Below are 13,972 nucleotides of genomic sequence, written 5' to 3' on the forward strand. Positions count from 1 at the left end.
AGTGGAGTGCAGCAATGGGAACAATATGGATTGGGTAAGATGGCTCAATTGTTCTCGGACGAGTCATTGAAGAGTTTTGAAGTGTTGAGGAAGGAATTTAATATTCCACATAGATATTTTTATGTATATTTACAGCTGAGGCATGCTATTCAGACTCAGGAGAAAAAGGGGAAGATCCAGCAGGCATCCAGATGTTCTATCATTGATTATACAGTAAGGGCAAGGACCTCTAGTGGGGTGATATCATTTTATTACAACACACTCAGGGCGGAAATTGATAAATCCAACCCACTGAAGTTAACTGAGAAATGGAAGACGGATATTGAGGATCTGACTGAGGAGAAATGGGAAGAAATTCTCACTGACTTACCGACGTTGTCATTAAGCGAGTCTTATAGGATCTCTCAACTGTATCTCCTACATAGGGTTTATAGAACACCTGCATTACTATTGAAAATGGGCTATAGGGGGATGATGTATGCCCATGTTGTAATGCCACGAGTGCAAACTTGATTCATTTGATGTGGAACTGCCCACGCTTGAGGAGGTATTGGATTGAGATAGTAGAACTTATAAATAAGGTTTTTCAAATAGGTCTAGAGGTCAACCCACTGACCTGCTTACTTGGCTTTGCGAAAGTGCCAAGTAACATGCAGAAAAAAAAGGTGGCTGTTATCAGAGTATTGTATCAAGCAAGGAAATGCATAGCATTTCATTGGATTGATGAGTTAGCTCCCACTAGCCAGGAAGCAGTGGGTAGGGTGCACGCACTAGTTAAGTTGGAGGAGTATGTTTACTTGAAAAGGAACTCGAAAAAAAATTTGAAACGATTTGGTCCTCGTGGATTTCACATTATGATCTGTCTTAGAGTAGGGTTGTGGGATTTGAATGGAGTGCTAGGGGTGTGGAGTGCTAGCAGTTTTCTCACTACCTACAGAGAGGGAAAATATCCAATCTGGTCTTCTAAAGATGCAGTCCCTATGTAAAAAAAAAAAGTACAGTAAGGTGAGGCTGCAAGATCTCTGCTTTGTGAATCCCTGACATGTAGGATTTGAGTGTGCTAGGTTGTCCCATCACTTGTCAAAAAATGGGTTTTCATTTTTTTGTCAAAAGTAGTTGTACTGTTTATGTTATTCTGTGTGAAATGTAATACTGAGCTGCAAGAAATATTTTAATCCAATATAACAATTCAACGGACAAGAGCTTATGACACATATGCAATGGGACCCCCTCAGGAGCTGGTGCAGAGGATGGGAGTGGTAGTGGCCCTGATGAGATGTGACCTTCAAGGTCGGCCCATGCAGCTAGGAGTTAGGGTCGGATTAGGGATGCGTTAGGAGGTGACATGCTCCCTAATTCTGTCGTCCTGGCCGAACAGCCATTAACATCTTCTGGCATCGCACGGCTGAGGGTTTTCCCCATCCTCAGCCGTGACAATGTGTCATGGTGTACTGCCTCAGGCCATTGCTTCCTGGGGATCAGTGCAGTGAAATGGTTTAAGAAATCAGGCCAGAAGTAAAAGTATAAAAGCCTCTCTTTAGTGTAAAATAGGAGTTGTAGAACATCCTGAATGTCTGGCTAACAGCTGGAGGCAGGCACTTGTGGCTGTAGGTGTCCACTGGATGAAAATACAGGCTTTTATAAGTTAGCCCGGCCTGGATATGATCTAAGTGATGGGTGTCTGAGCCATAGTCCCTCACCAGCAGGGTCTGTATAGTTGTGGGAGGTGGTCACTCTGCTGACTGTAAACAGTGTAGTTTTGAAGATATCAAAGTCAGTTTTGGATCCTTCAGTCTCTCTGGAGTAGTGGTTTGACAGATAGTGAACAGCTAGTTCTCTGGCCCCTAAGGACATTGGAGTAAGAGCAATAGGACGTGCTTCCTCACTCTCCACGGTCCTAGTTAACACTTTCTTCTCCTGTCAGGAAGTAGTACCAGCCTACTCCCTACCAAGGCGTAAACCATACCTCACATGCTGGTGTACAGTGCAAACATGACATAACATTACAAAATTAAATAACATACCAAACTTTGCAGATACTCCCAGGTGTGGGGTACTGCACTTACTGTGACTATAAGATTTTTCTTATAAGAGCTATTTATCATGTTTTTTTTGGGTGTTTGTAACAGATGCATACTTCTATATCAAAGGTTTGATATTCAAATCAGAAGAGTTGTATTCAGTGTGCCATGTACTTACTTGCATGCGCTCCAGCTGTGAGCCTGGCCGCAATATGGCAGCGCTGCTGGAGGTGCTCTGTTGCTATGGCAACCAGCCCCGCTAACATCTGGGCTGCTTGACCTATCAGGGAGCCAGGACCCTGGACCAATCAGGCCCTGTGCTGACATCACATGCTTCCTGAAGGGGCTATTTAAACAGGCAGCGGCTGCCCAAATTGCCTGCCATTGGTTTTCTTGCCTCACTAGATAACTGTATGTTTGTTCCTCCTTGATTTCTGACCTTTTGCCAGTTTCTTTGACATTGTCTCTGATTATTTTGCCTCTGACACAACCTCCTGGTATTTGACTCTGCTTGTTGTGACCTTGCCTTTGCTTGCTTACTTGGTATTTGATGTTTACTCTTGGTTTCATTTTTCTATGTTTTTGTTTATGTATTTGGATTTGGATCCAGTCCTGGTTTTCACCTTTTTCTGTCTTTTCTTTTCTCATTTTGGCTTATGCCACTTAGCTAGGAAGGGGCCACTGTCCAGTTGTGGGCCGTCACTTAGGACGGATCCTGCAAGTAGGTAGAGTCACTCTATAATTATTTTGGCTTTATTACCAAATAAATATGATTTTATTGTCTGCAAATTCTTCTTGTACACTGTACAAGCTGTACACAACGGAAAAACCTCCTTTCTTAATATCTGTTGGTCATTTGTACTCCACCCAGTTACCAAAAGGTTTTGGAAATATTTTAATTCCTGGTATGGAAATCATGACTCTGGTGAGGAATATTATGAAAAGCACAAATAATACAGGTTTACTTGACCGTAAGCAAATTCTGCTGTATTAACATTTCCAAGAGAAAATGCATGAGAATCTCTTCATGTGTAACTACACCTGCTTTACCTCAACACCTGAAGCTCTAGATTACATCATTTTATGGTTAACGCATAAAAAGTAGGTCATCACCAGACTAGATCGCCATACTATTATCAAAAAGTTTATAGACATCCCCTGCACATAGTAATCCTGAGTGAAGACCAGACATTATAATTTTTCAAACTGACTAGTAGAATGGATGCCAGTGCCCTTTATCACATCACTAAACAGCCAAATGTTATCCTATATTATGTCTCATATTTCTGACATTAGGGTATCATTCCTTTTTCATTGTCCATTCCTTTCTGAATATGACCTATACTGAAGTTAAAGTGCATTTGTCTTGGGGACTAGACTATTTAAAGGGCCTGTCTGCTTTTGACAGCGCCAATTTCTTAGAAGGGTCACTTGAAAAAGTATAGGTAGGATAACCCACTGTTGGGACGATCAGCTGAAATGGGGCAAAGGGCATTACATTACTCTGGCGAGGTCCAGAATAAAGGAATCTCCTCTATTTGAAAATGGGGTTTCTAGAGGAAGCAATGATTAGGATGACTATAAAGGGTAAAATCAGTGACCGATAAGAGCTGCTTTATCTGTGAAAAAGTCATTTGGGAGGAGCACTGTGAACCCATACCATCTGTCACCATTGTGGTTTAGTTATGGGCAAGTGAATTGCACAAAGCAGCTCACAAATGTCCTTTTTACCTTAGGCTCACCACAACGATTACATCTGTTCTCATTAAAAGACAAAACATGCAATGCGACAACTTACTGCAATATAGAGTACAAAATTGCATAATAATTACAAGTGCTACACTATAAGTGAGAGATACTTGGCAAATCGTTTTGTACAAAATTATTTGAGCCCGCCTGCCGCACGTCAAGGCGATCTCTGTTAGACGGGTTCCTAACACTAAATTCTACCTGTTAAGTGCCATGACGGCTACCATACACTTCAGGGAGTGTAGGTTCCACATGCATGCTGGGTCTGCTTCAATAACTGTCATTTTGGGTGCCAAAATGGCCTCCACTGTATCCAATGAGTGCAGGTACCAACATGCATGCAGGCCCACTCCACAACACCCCTGGCGCCAAATGGCCACCAAAGACTGCAGTGAGAGTCCACAAACTATCTCACTCCTGGTGCCAAATGGCTTCAGTGAGTGAGGGGGAGCAGACCAGACTATATACTCACACTAATTAAAATCAGCCTATAGGGCAGACAAGGTGGTCAGGAGTGCATGACTGAGGAGGCAGCCATACCTCCAGTACAAACTGCAAAGAAAGACAAAAAAGAGGGTCAGTCAGCACATACCAAACCGCAGGAGCACATTGCTATGACAGGGAACAACATTAAAAGACAAAACATGCAATGCGACAACTCACTGCAATATAGAGTACAATATTGCATAATAATTACAAGTGCTACACTATAAGTGAGAGATACTTGGCAAATCGTTTTGTACAAAATTATTTGAGCCCGTCTGCCGCACGTCAAGGCGATCTCTGTTAGACGGGTTCTCATGTATTACTGATGACCAGAGGAAAGTCTGCTGAGCAAAAAATTTGCAATATATGGTATGATGTGATTTGCCCATAAAAGTTAACCCAAAAAAAACCAAAACATATTAAGCACAATTTTGTCGTCTGCAGAAGTTTAAATTATCATTTGGTTATGGACAACTGAATGGCAGAAAGCAGCTCACTGTGATCCTCCTAAATGTCCTTTACATCTTGATGCCAGGCAATGTATACAGCCCCATCCATCAACCTTTGCAATACAGCTTTATATTAGGAGCACTTAGCACCCATTATTTAATCCCTCTATATTCATTTTATAAAAGTATGAATTATTTGCTGCTCAATTTTATTCTGACAATGAGTAGAATTAAAAAAAAAACGCAAGCAGCATCACATAGAACATATCTAAATATATTTGGAGCCCAAGGCGCATAGCCTTGTGGCTTAAACTGTAACTCTCATTTCAGTGTATTTTTAAGACATTGCAGCGACGCAGATGTGAAACATTTATGTAATACACTTCATTAGGGAAAGATGTTTCTTTGTTCCAGAAAACAGGGTGTAAAGAGTCTTCTTAGCGAAGTTCTAAAGCCTTTATTACACCAACAGATTATCTGACAGATTTTCTGACCAATCATTGGCAGATGACCGTGTACACACACAGATCTTTTGTTATACACCCCAACTATTGGTCTGATTGGACAGAAATTGGTCAGATAATCTGTTACTAAGGAGAGTCTGTCTTCAGTCTTTAGTTCTACTCATCGCTGAAGAAGCCTGTGTGCCCGCTCTTGTCACTACCCCAGTCCCTGACTATGGACATGTGCCCTAACTATCATTGTCCATCACCCTGCCTATCTGATTTGTTAGACTGACTGAAGACAGACTTCTCCTTAGCAACACTGAGTTAGAGCTTTGCTAAGAAGACTCTTTAAACTAAAACAACAGCTACACTTTAAATCACATCACATGCCTCTATATTTGCACATAGCATTTACTTTAGTATTGAAAAATGTAATTATGTAATTGGACACCAGCAGGGATGGAAAATATTGTCTTTGTATGGACACGGCTGTGAGGTGGTTGTATAATAACAATAAAACATACTTGTGTGTTTTTTAAATTAGTCTGTTACTTTACGTCTTAACCATTTAAATATCTTATTTTTTAGGACTATGAACCAACAATATTCTACCCTAAGAGATCAGTAGAAAGTATCTATAAGGACTTGACAATTCAGTGTGAAAAAATGGACATTCCTTTCCTGTCTTACCTTCCAACTGAAGTAAGAAATTAGAACAAATGTTAATAATTATTACATTTAATGGTTAAAAGGTTAAAGGGGTTTTCCAGTTGTTGGATATTGACCTGTCCTCAGGATAAGTCATGAATATCAGATTGGCAGGTTTCCGACTCCCTGCACCCTTGACGATCAGCTGTTTGAGGAGACCACGTCATTCCTGTGAGTGTCACGGCCTTCTCACAGCTCACCAAGCACAGCGCCCCCTTTATTGGATAGCGGCTGTGCTTAGTGTGGCAACTCAGCCAAATTCACTTGAACAGGACTGAGCTACAAGTAGGCCATGGGACCGATGAACGTGAGAGACCTATGTCGCTTCAAACAGCTGACAGGAGTGCTGGAATTGGACACCTGAGGACAGGTAATCAATATCAGAATCCTGGAACGCCTCTTTAAAGTTTTTAGGTTAAATATGAAACATTTTTTAAAGCTTGTATCCATCAGTTTTTCACAGTTTACTTTCTTTGGTTTAGACATCTGGCATACAGTTTGAGTCATATAATTTTCTTAAAGGTATAATCTCAAAATGACAACCCTTTTCTACATTGAATCCTGGCTATCAGCTGTTATTGCCAGGGTAAGCTGTAACTAGGCATCCATTACCCTTGCAAAGGGGATGTATGGATGGGTAGTCCACTACAGAATGAGATCCACTGTGCTTTAGCTAATAAAGGGGGTTCTCCTTCATTTCCTAATGGGGCATATGATAAGGGGTAATCTTGATGAGACAACCGTTTTTAACCACTCATAGCTCATAAAATTTTTCTGTCTTTATTGCTCTACTAGATTTATTTCTACCTGTATCTCACATGGATCCCGAGATCTCCCCATTCATTACTAGTGTTGAGCTCGAATATTCGAATAGCGAATATTAATCGCGAATATAGCAACTTTGTAAATTTGAGAATATTACGAAATATAGTGCTATATATTTGCTATATCGAATATTTGTCATTTTTTTACATCTGAAAACATGATTCCTCCCTGCTTCTTTTTTGTGGGTCAATGAGTCATTGGCCCACAAGCAACTTAAGCAGGAAGGAAAAAAAAAAAATGACCAATATTCTAAAAAGACAAATATATAGCGATATAGTGAATATATTCGTTATTTTGAATTTTCGCATTATTTTTTCCTATCTGTACAGTTGTTCGCATACTCCTCCCCGACAAACGTCCCCATCACCATGGGAATGCCGGTGGGTTCGAAAATACCATCGGATCTGAGTTTTACCTGAGATCATGAGGCGTCGCTTATCGGGGAGCAGTATGCCAAAGTGGAATAACAGTACAGATTGAAAAAAAAAAAAGATGAATATTCTAAATAACGAATATATTCGCTATATTGCTATAACTTTGTCTTTTAGAATATTACGAATATTCTAAAAGACGAAGTTATAGCAATATAGCGAATATTCGTAAAATACAGAAATAGACTTATCTGAAAACCCAGCTGTAGCAACTTCTAGCAGAGAACACAATCCAGGATGTAATATAAACCGCAAGGTGAGGCAGTATGGGAGGAGATATATAGGGAGGCAATCACTGCTAATAGATGACAGCTGGGAGAGGGAGGAGAGATGTCAAAACAAAAGCAAAACAAAAGAAGATCATGCAGGAGGTACTGAAGAACGTCCATCAGAACTTCTCAAAGATCTGGTGGTGACACCATGTCCTTTCTACTGTAACTTTCTCCCTGTCACAGCTCAGGGGTGTCTCCTTTCTGTTGCAGTTCTCTCCCTATAACTATCACACCTTCTAACAGAACTGAGGATGTGCATCCACCTCAGTGATGTTAATGAGGTGGACACAGAAATTAAGAAAAGAACAAACAGCAGGAGTCAATATACAGATACATCTTGAATAAGTCAGTCATCAGTTGTTATATTACACTTTTAGTTACATGCAATTATAAAGGCATTCAGATCCAGGTGCTGGTTTGAAAAATGAAGAATATTTTTTGGTGGGACAAGCATTTTAACATATTTAGATTCCTAGAAGCTGATAAAGATATAGGTGATGGTGAACTGCTGTATTGTACTTCATATACTACCGCACCTTAAGTATGAGAACAAGAGTATCCTTGTGAACTACTGCCACCATTGTGGTTCTGAAGCAGTGGAAGCCTTAATGTTTTCTTCTACATTTTAGGTGCAACTAATCAATGATGCATACAATTTGGTGGTCGATGCAGCACTGGGTGTTGAAGAAGACAATGAGGAATTGAATGAACCATGGGCATCAATTTTGGCAATAATGAAGCAGATAAAGATACCAATCATTAGTCTGGACATTCCATCTGGTGAGAAGCTGAATGTTAATTTCAAAATCTGGTTACAAACACTTTAATTCCTGAAAACACCCAATTTTCACTACTTCTGTCCTTCTGTCCATAGAGTTCTCTATGATATGTAATCTTGAAGAATAAGAGACCTTTTCTATTTTATGTTTGTAAAAAGAAACAAAAAACCTTTACTTTCTGCCAGTTACAACCAGATGGCGACGCACATCCTTTTCTCTAATCTCTTTTTATTTTCTGATTGTAGATGTATTTATTATTTTTCCTGAACATGATTATGGGGGCTGCTATCTTGCCTGAGCTGTTCTTAACTGACTTTGACTTCTATGAGAGAGTTTGCTAGGCATGCTCTGTAAGAAGGAAAGAATAGATAAGCTTTTTGTGAATGGTGGATACTTTCTTATCTGCCATTCTAATCCTGCCTGTAATAATATCACCTCTGTGTATAGATAAGCAGGTAGCTGCAGTAAAGTGATCTGTGCAGACCAAGAAGTGGCACCAATAATTATTCTTATTGGACATTCTAATGGGAAAACTGCGAGATTTTATGTTTTTTGTTTAAAAATAGATATTGATATGGTAAATTAAAAATAACATAAAAATTATTTCAGAATATGTTAAACATAAAAATGTGACTTAAACAATGTCCTTTTCTGATGACACATTCCTTTTAAACATAGTTTAGGTGCTCAAGTCCTTACATAGATCCCATTGTCTCACTGTGCAATACAGTGGTCCCTCAAGTTACAATATTAATTGGTTCCAGTACAACCATTGTATGTTTAAACCATTGTAACTCAAGTCCATAACTCAAAATATAAATACAAAATAATGTCCCAAATAAGAACAAAATGAAGATTTAAGAAAAATAATCAGATAACTACGACAGAGGAAGCAAGTCCCTTACATATAACAGTCAGGAACAGCTGCAGGGAGCTGTAAATCACTCCCAATGATGAGGACTGGAGTTTCCTCAGGATCCTGTATAGCACACTGTACCAGAAACATAAAATGGAGACGCCCTCACCTGACTTCCAAAGGAGCAGCTCATGCTGGCATAGAGAGAGGGCAGTACATCACACATGGCACCGCAATGATGATAGCAAGGATATCCAGCATCCCAAAAGTAGTAAAAGTGGTGCTGTGTCCTATTTAACAGAGGGGCTTTTCCGCTGCAGATAAAGCTTTCCTCATTGCAGCCTTGTTACATTAGCTGTAACATTAAAACCACCTGTCTAATATTGCATAAGCCCCCCTTGAACTTACAGAACAGCTCTGACCCAGCAAGGAATGGAGTCCACACATACAGTATTTTTCGCCCTATAAGACGCACTGGCCCATATGACGCACCTAGGTTTTTGAGGAGGAAAATAAGAAAAAAAATATTTTTAACCAAAAGGTGTGCTTTTGGTGGGTTTTGAACTAATGGTGGTCTGTGCATGACACTACTATGGGGGATCTGTGGATGGAACTGTTATGGGAGGGATCTGTGGATGGCACTGTTGTGCCCCATAACAGTGCTATCCACAGATCTCACCCCCATAACAGTGCCATCCACATATCTCCCACCCCATAATAGTGGTATCCACAGATGCCCTAATATACCGGAGCTACGGTAAACCTGTGGGAGGGGCCGGTGTCACCGCTCACTCACTTCCTTATTGCCTAAACATTTTATAATAATAGCTTTCATTGAAGTTCCGATCCCCAGCCCCATCTGTACTACTTACTAAATGTCCTGTAGCAGGCAGAGCAGGGCGGGCTTATGAATGAAGTAGGCGGCGCAGGCACGTGATGTCAGTGAGTTATGGCCGCCTGCCCTGCTCTGCCTGCTACAGGACATTTAGTAAGTACGGTAGTACAGATGGGGCTGGGGATCGGATCGGAACGTCAATTAAAGCTATTATTATAAAATATTTAGGCATTAAAGAAGTGAGTGAGCGATGGGGCTGGAGTACAGTGACCGCACCGCCCCGCCGCATTTGCATGACACCGGCCCCTGCTTCCTCCCCTCTGCCCTGTCCAGCTGATACAGATGTAAAATGGCAGCATTCGCCCCAAAAGACGCAGGGGCATTTTCCCGCCACTTTGGGGGGGGGGGGGGAAAGTACGTCTTATGGGGAGAAAAATACAGTGCCTTGATGTCCTGTAGTATCTGGCACCAAGAAATTAGTAGCAAACCCTTTAACTGGGTTGTCTCACTTTATCAAATGTCATTTATCATGTAGATATTGCTGGCTTAATAATTCATTTTTCCATCACATTATACATTGCTTGTATCCAGGGGTTGCGACCACCCTACAATCCAGCAGTGGTGGTCGTGCTTGCACACTATAGGAAAAAGGATCTGCCGCTCCCACCTGGTATGTGTGCTGCAGTGGGGATCAAAACCCCTGGAAACGATAAGTGTATGGGAAAATTAATCCAGCCAGCAAAGGAGGCAATGTGAACAATCACAATACATTAGTAAGTTCCTTGTGTTAAGTTTCTTTACATAATAAATGCCATTTGCTGTAGTGAGGCAACATCTTTTAGTCCTGTAGGTTTTAATGTGGGGTCTTCATTGATTAGACTTGTTTTTAGCACATCCCACAGATGCTTGATCTGATTGAGATCTGGGGAGCTTGGAGGCCAAGTCAACACCTTAAACTCTTTATCACGTACCTCAAATCATTTCTAAACAATTTCTGTTTTGAACCAGGACACATTATCCTGCTGAAAAGGCAACCACCATAATGGAATAACTTTACCAAGTCTAGACCTTCAATGCTGTGGGGGCATTTTATCAAGACAGGAGCTAAGGGCACTAGTTTTGGTCTATCGCTTCCATTTTTACTGAGTAGCTCATTGAGACTTATTCTGTAACTAAATCACACAAACGAAAAGAGTGCAACCACATCAATTTTCTAAGATTAAAAAACACTTTTTATTTATATCACAGTAAAACAACATATATTATTGTACATAAATATGTGTACGCAGGGACAAATCACAGTCATAAATCACCTTGTTAACAGACCCATAGCACTAATATTGCCAAGATGTACCCCCTTACGCTATACTGTCTGGAAACTCCTAGCAAAATGAATCACAATGAGGAGTAACTTCACCTTGCCCGCAGCCCCTGCATTTTGGTATGTTATACACTCATGTAGTGCACCTTTCGGCTTTGTTTAATCCTGGTGATTAGAGCTATATAAGTGAGGCACAGAATTACATGGAAAGCATGCGTGTAATTGATTTGATTGCCATTGTGCATATCCCCTCATTGTGATTCATTTTGCTAGGAGTTTCCAGACAGTATAGTGTAAGGGGGTACATCTTGGCAATATTAGTGCTATGGGTCTGTTAACAAGGTGATTTATGACTGTGATTTGTCCCTGCGTACACATATTTATGTACAATAATATATGTTGTTTTACTGTGATATAAATAAAAAGTTATTTTTAATCTTAGAAAATTGATGTGGTTGCACTCTTTTCGTTTGTGTGATTTCATATATTTGAGGAGTGTACCTCTTGAGTTAAGAGACCGTTGATGGTGTTATTTATTCTGTAACTAGCCAACATGTCAAACTAAAATCAAATACTGATGTTAGTGTCATGCCCATTTTTGTAAAAGCTGACCTTCTAATTGGTACCAAACCAAATGCAATCTATATAAGTTCCGAGCTTTTAGCCAAATAAAGAATCCTTCCTCATTTATTTTTCTTTTTACCTAAATCCATAGGTAAGACTTAGACTAGTTTTGAAACGTAATGTAATGTTACAGCAGAAATCAGTCAATATAATGAATGAGATCTTTGTTACGCCAACAATAATATGAGGTTGATCATACAGGTCCTGCAATGCAAAAAACAATAATTACTATTCTTTGTTGTCTCAGAAATATCAGTATCAGAATGGCCACAGTGTAGTTGGCTGGGAGGACAGAATTTAAATCCATTTGTCCCACACAGTGTCACGGTGGGGAGTGGGGGAAAACTCCTCACCATATATACTGTGGGAAAACGGGGAAGCAGCTAGGTCTGGGCACCTGGAAAAGGGAGCAGGTCACCTCCTAATGCTTCCCTAATCCTCGCCCTTACCTCTCACCATATGAGTGGACCTGGATGGTAGGACGTCTCATACCCAGGAACCTCAGACCCTGAGTCGCCCTGATAATCCCTCATAATAGGTAAGGGGCTGAGATGACCTGTTCATCCCAGACATGGATATACAGGAGTCTACCCCGACTTAGTTGCAGGGAAAAGTGGAGACCATAAACAGCAACTGGATCAGCCGGTAAGAACACAGAACAACACTCTTACCTGCCTCTGTCACCACAACTGGAACCCATTCATAAGTACTGGACCCCACACACCAAACAGGACACTGTACCAACAACACACACAGGTATCCAACACACCAGTTACTGCCTGGATCTCAATGAAGCAAGAATCAAGGCGGCCCCAGGCAGCACTGCATACAGCCTAGTTGTTCCCCCTACGGGGAACCCTGAGACCCCCTTCCAGAGGTGTACCACACAGGAAACATGTCTAGCAAACATGCTGGACTACAGACACAAACAGATCAGACATGTAACAACCACTAGACAAGACAACCACCCAAACATTAAACAATACCAAACATATGCAAGCGTAGTGAAGGGAAGGTAGAAAAACGAGATGAAATAGATGACATCGGAGAGACATCGATGTCCCACTAGGTGACCCTCAAGGACTGGGCAGATAAAACACAGTGCTTTGTTAGTGCTGTACTCCAACACTAACAAAGGCTGGAGTACAGCTGACTCCAGCCTGAAAGCCACAGGTGATAAAACCCTAGTAGCCACACCCAGCCAGGAAGTTAACCCCTCCAGCACCAGAGAGAGGAGGAACCAGAAGAAGGGGAGCAAAGACCATACATGCTGCAACAACAACGCGCTGCCCCTGGCAACCAGCATTTACGGGAAATGTGTCATGGCCCACAACAAAGACCGTGACACACAGACTGCTTGATAACTGAAACGTTAGATGGAGTATAGCAGTACCCTTGTCTCTAACCACAAGCTTTCTTTAGCAGTGTGACCACAGGCTATCCAGAAAATCTTACAGTCTATTATCACTGGTCTAGAAAGTGTCTTGTGTAAATTCTAGGGGAAATAACACAATATGTAAATGCAGGTGGTGTTCCGCACAGTCAATGGTGAAATTAAGCATAAAGAACAATTAACTAGAGATGAAAGCTGATGCTGGTAAGAAACAAGTGTCAAATGGGACAAAATAGACAAGCATTAATGGAAACATGACACAATAATAAGCTAGAAACAGACAGACAATTAAAATAGAATAATGGAAAAACCTGAAACATAATTAAGTACTATATCCATGAAACCATACAGACATTATAGTTACTGTGCAATGACCCCCTGAGGAGCATTAGTAGGGGTTAGGGTTATTACCCTGATGAAGTGTTGTGTCACGGTGTACTCCTTCATATGGTGCTCCTTGTGGATAGGTGCAGTGGAACTATAGTACTGAAAAATGAGGCCAGAGTTAGATAGTCTTTTTTACTAAGTGCAATTTAGAGCTTAAAATACATATCGAGAAAGGATATGGAGGCAGGTTGGTTGGTGGCAGTTCCGTACTTAGGTGATACTAGCCTAGTGGTTATTTTGTGATGGGTGGTGTGGTTGTATTCCCTAACTTTACAGCAGTGTCTGTAGATGCAGATATATAAGGTCACTCTGCTGTCTCTCAAGGCTGTACTTGAGGACAATTTGGAAGTATATATCTCTCTGGAAAAATTTTTAACATGAGGACAACAA

General features: G+C 40.8%; 1 protein-coding gene across 1 annotated transcript in view; it reads left to right on the top strand.

Moving 5' to 3' along the window:
* The window catches only part of YJEFN3 (YjeF N-terminal domain containing 3), a 275,875-nt gene that overhangs the window by 237,636 nt on the left and 24,267 nt on the right, over positions 1 to 13,972 (top strand). Inside the window, exons 4-5 of the mRNA XM_044285565.1 lie at positions 5,740 to 5,853; positions 8,017 to 8,167. Of these exons, the coding sequence (XP_044141500.1) occupies positions 5,740 to 5,853; positions 8,017 to 8,167 (265 nt within the window). The remainder of the gene's footprint in view (positions 1 to 5,739; positions 5,854 to 8,016; positions 8,168 to 13,972) is intronic.

Source organism: Bufo gargarizans, chromosome 1, assembly GCF_014858855.1.
Source record: "Bufo gargarizans isolate SCDJY-AF-19 chromosome 1, ASM1485885v1, whole genome shotgun sequence".
NCBI classification, from domain to species: domain Eukaryota; kingdom Metazoa; phylum Chordata; class Amphibia; order Anura; family Bufonidae; genus Bufo; species Bufo gargarizans.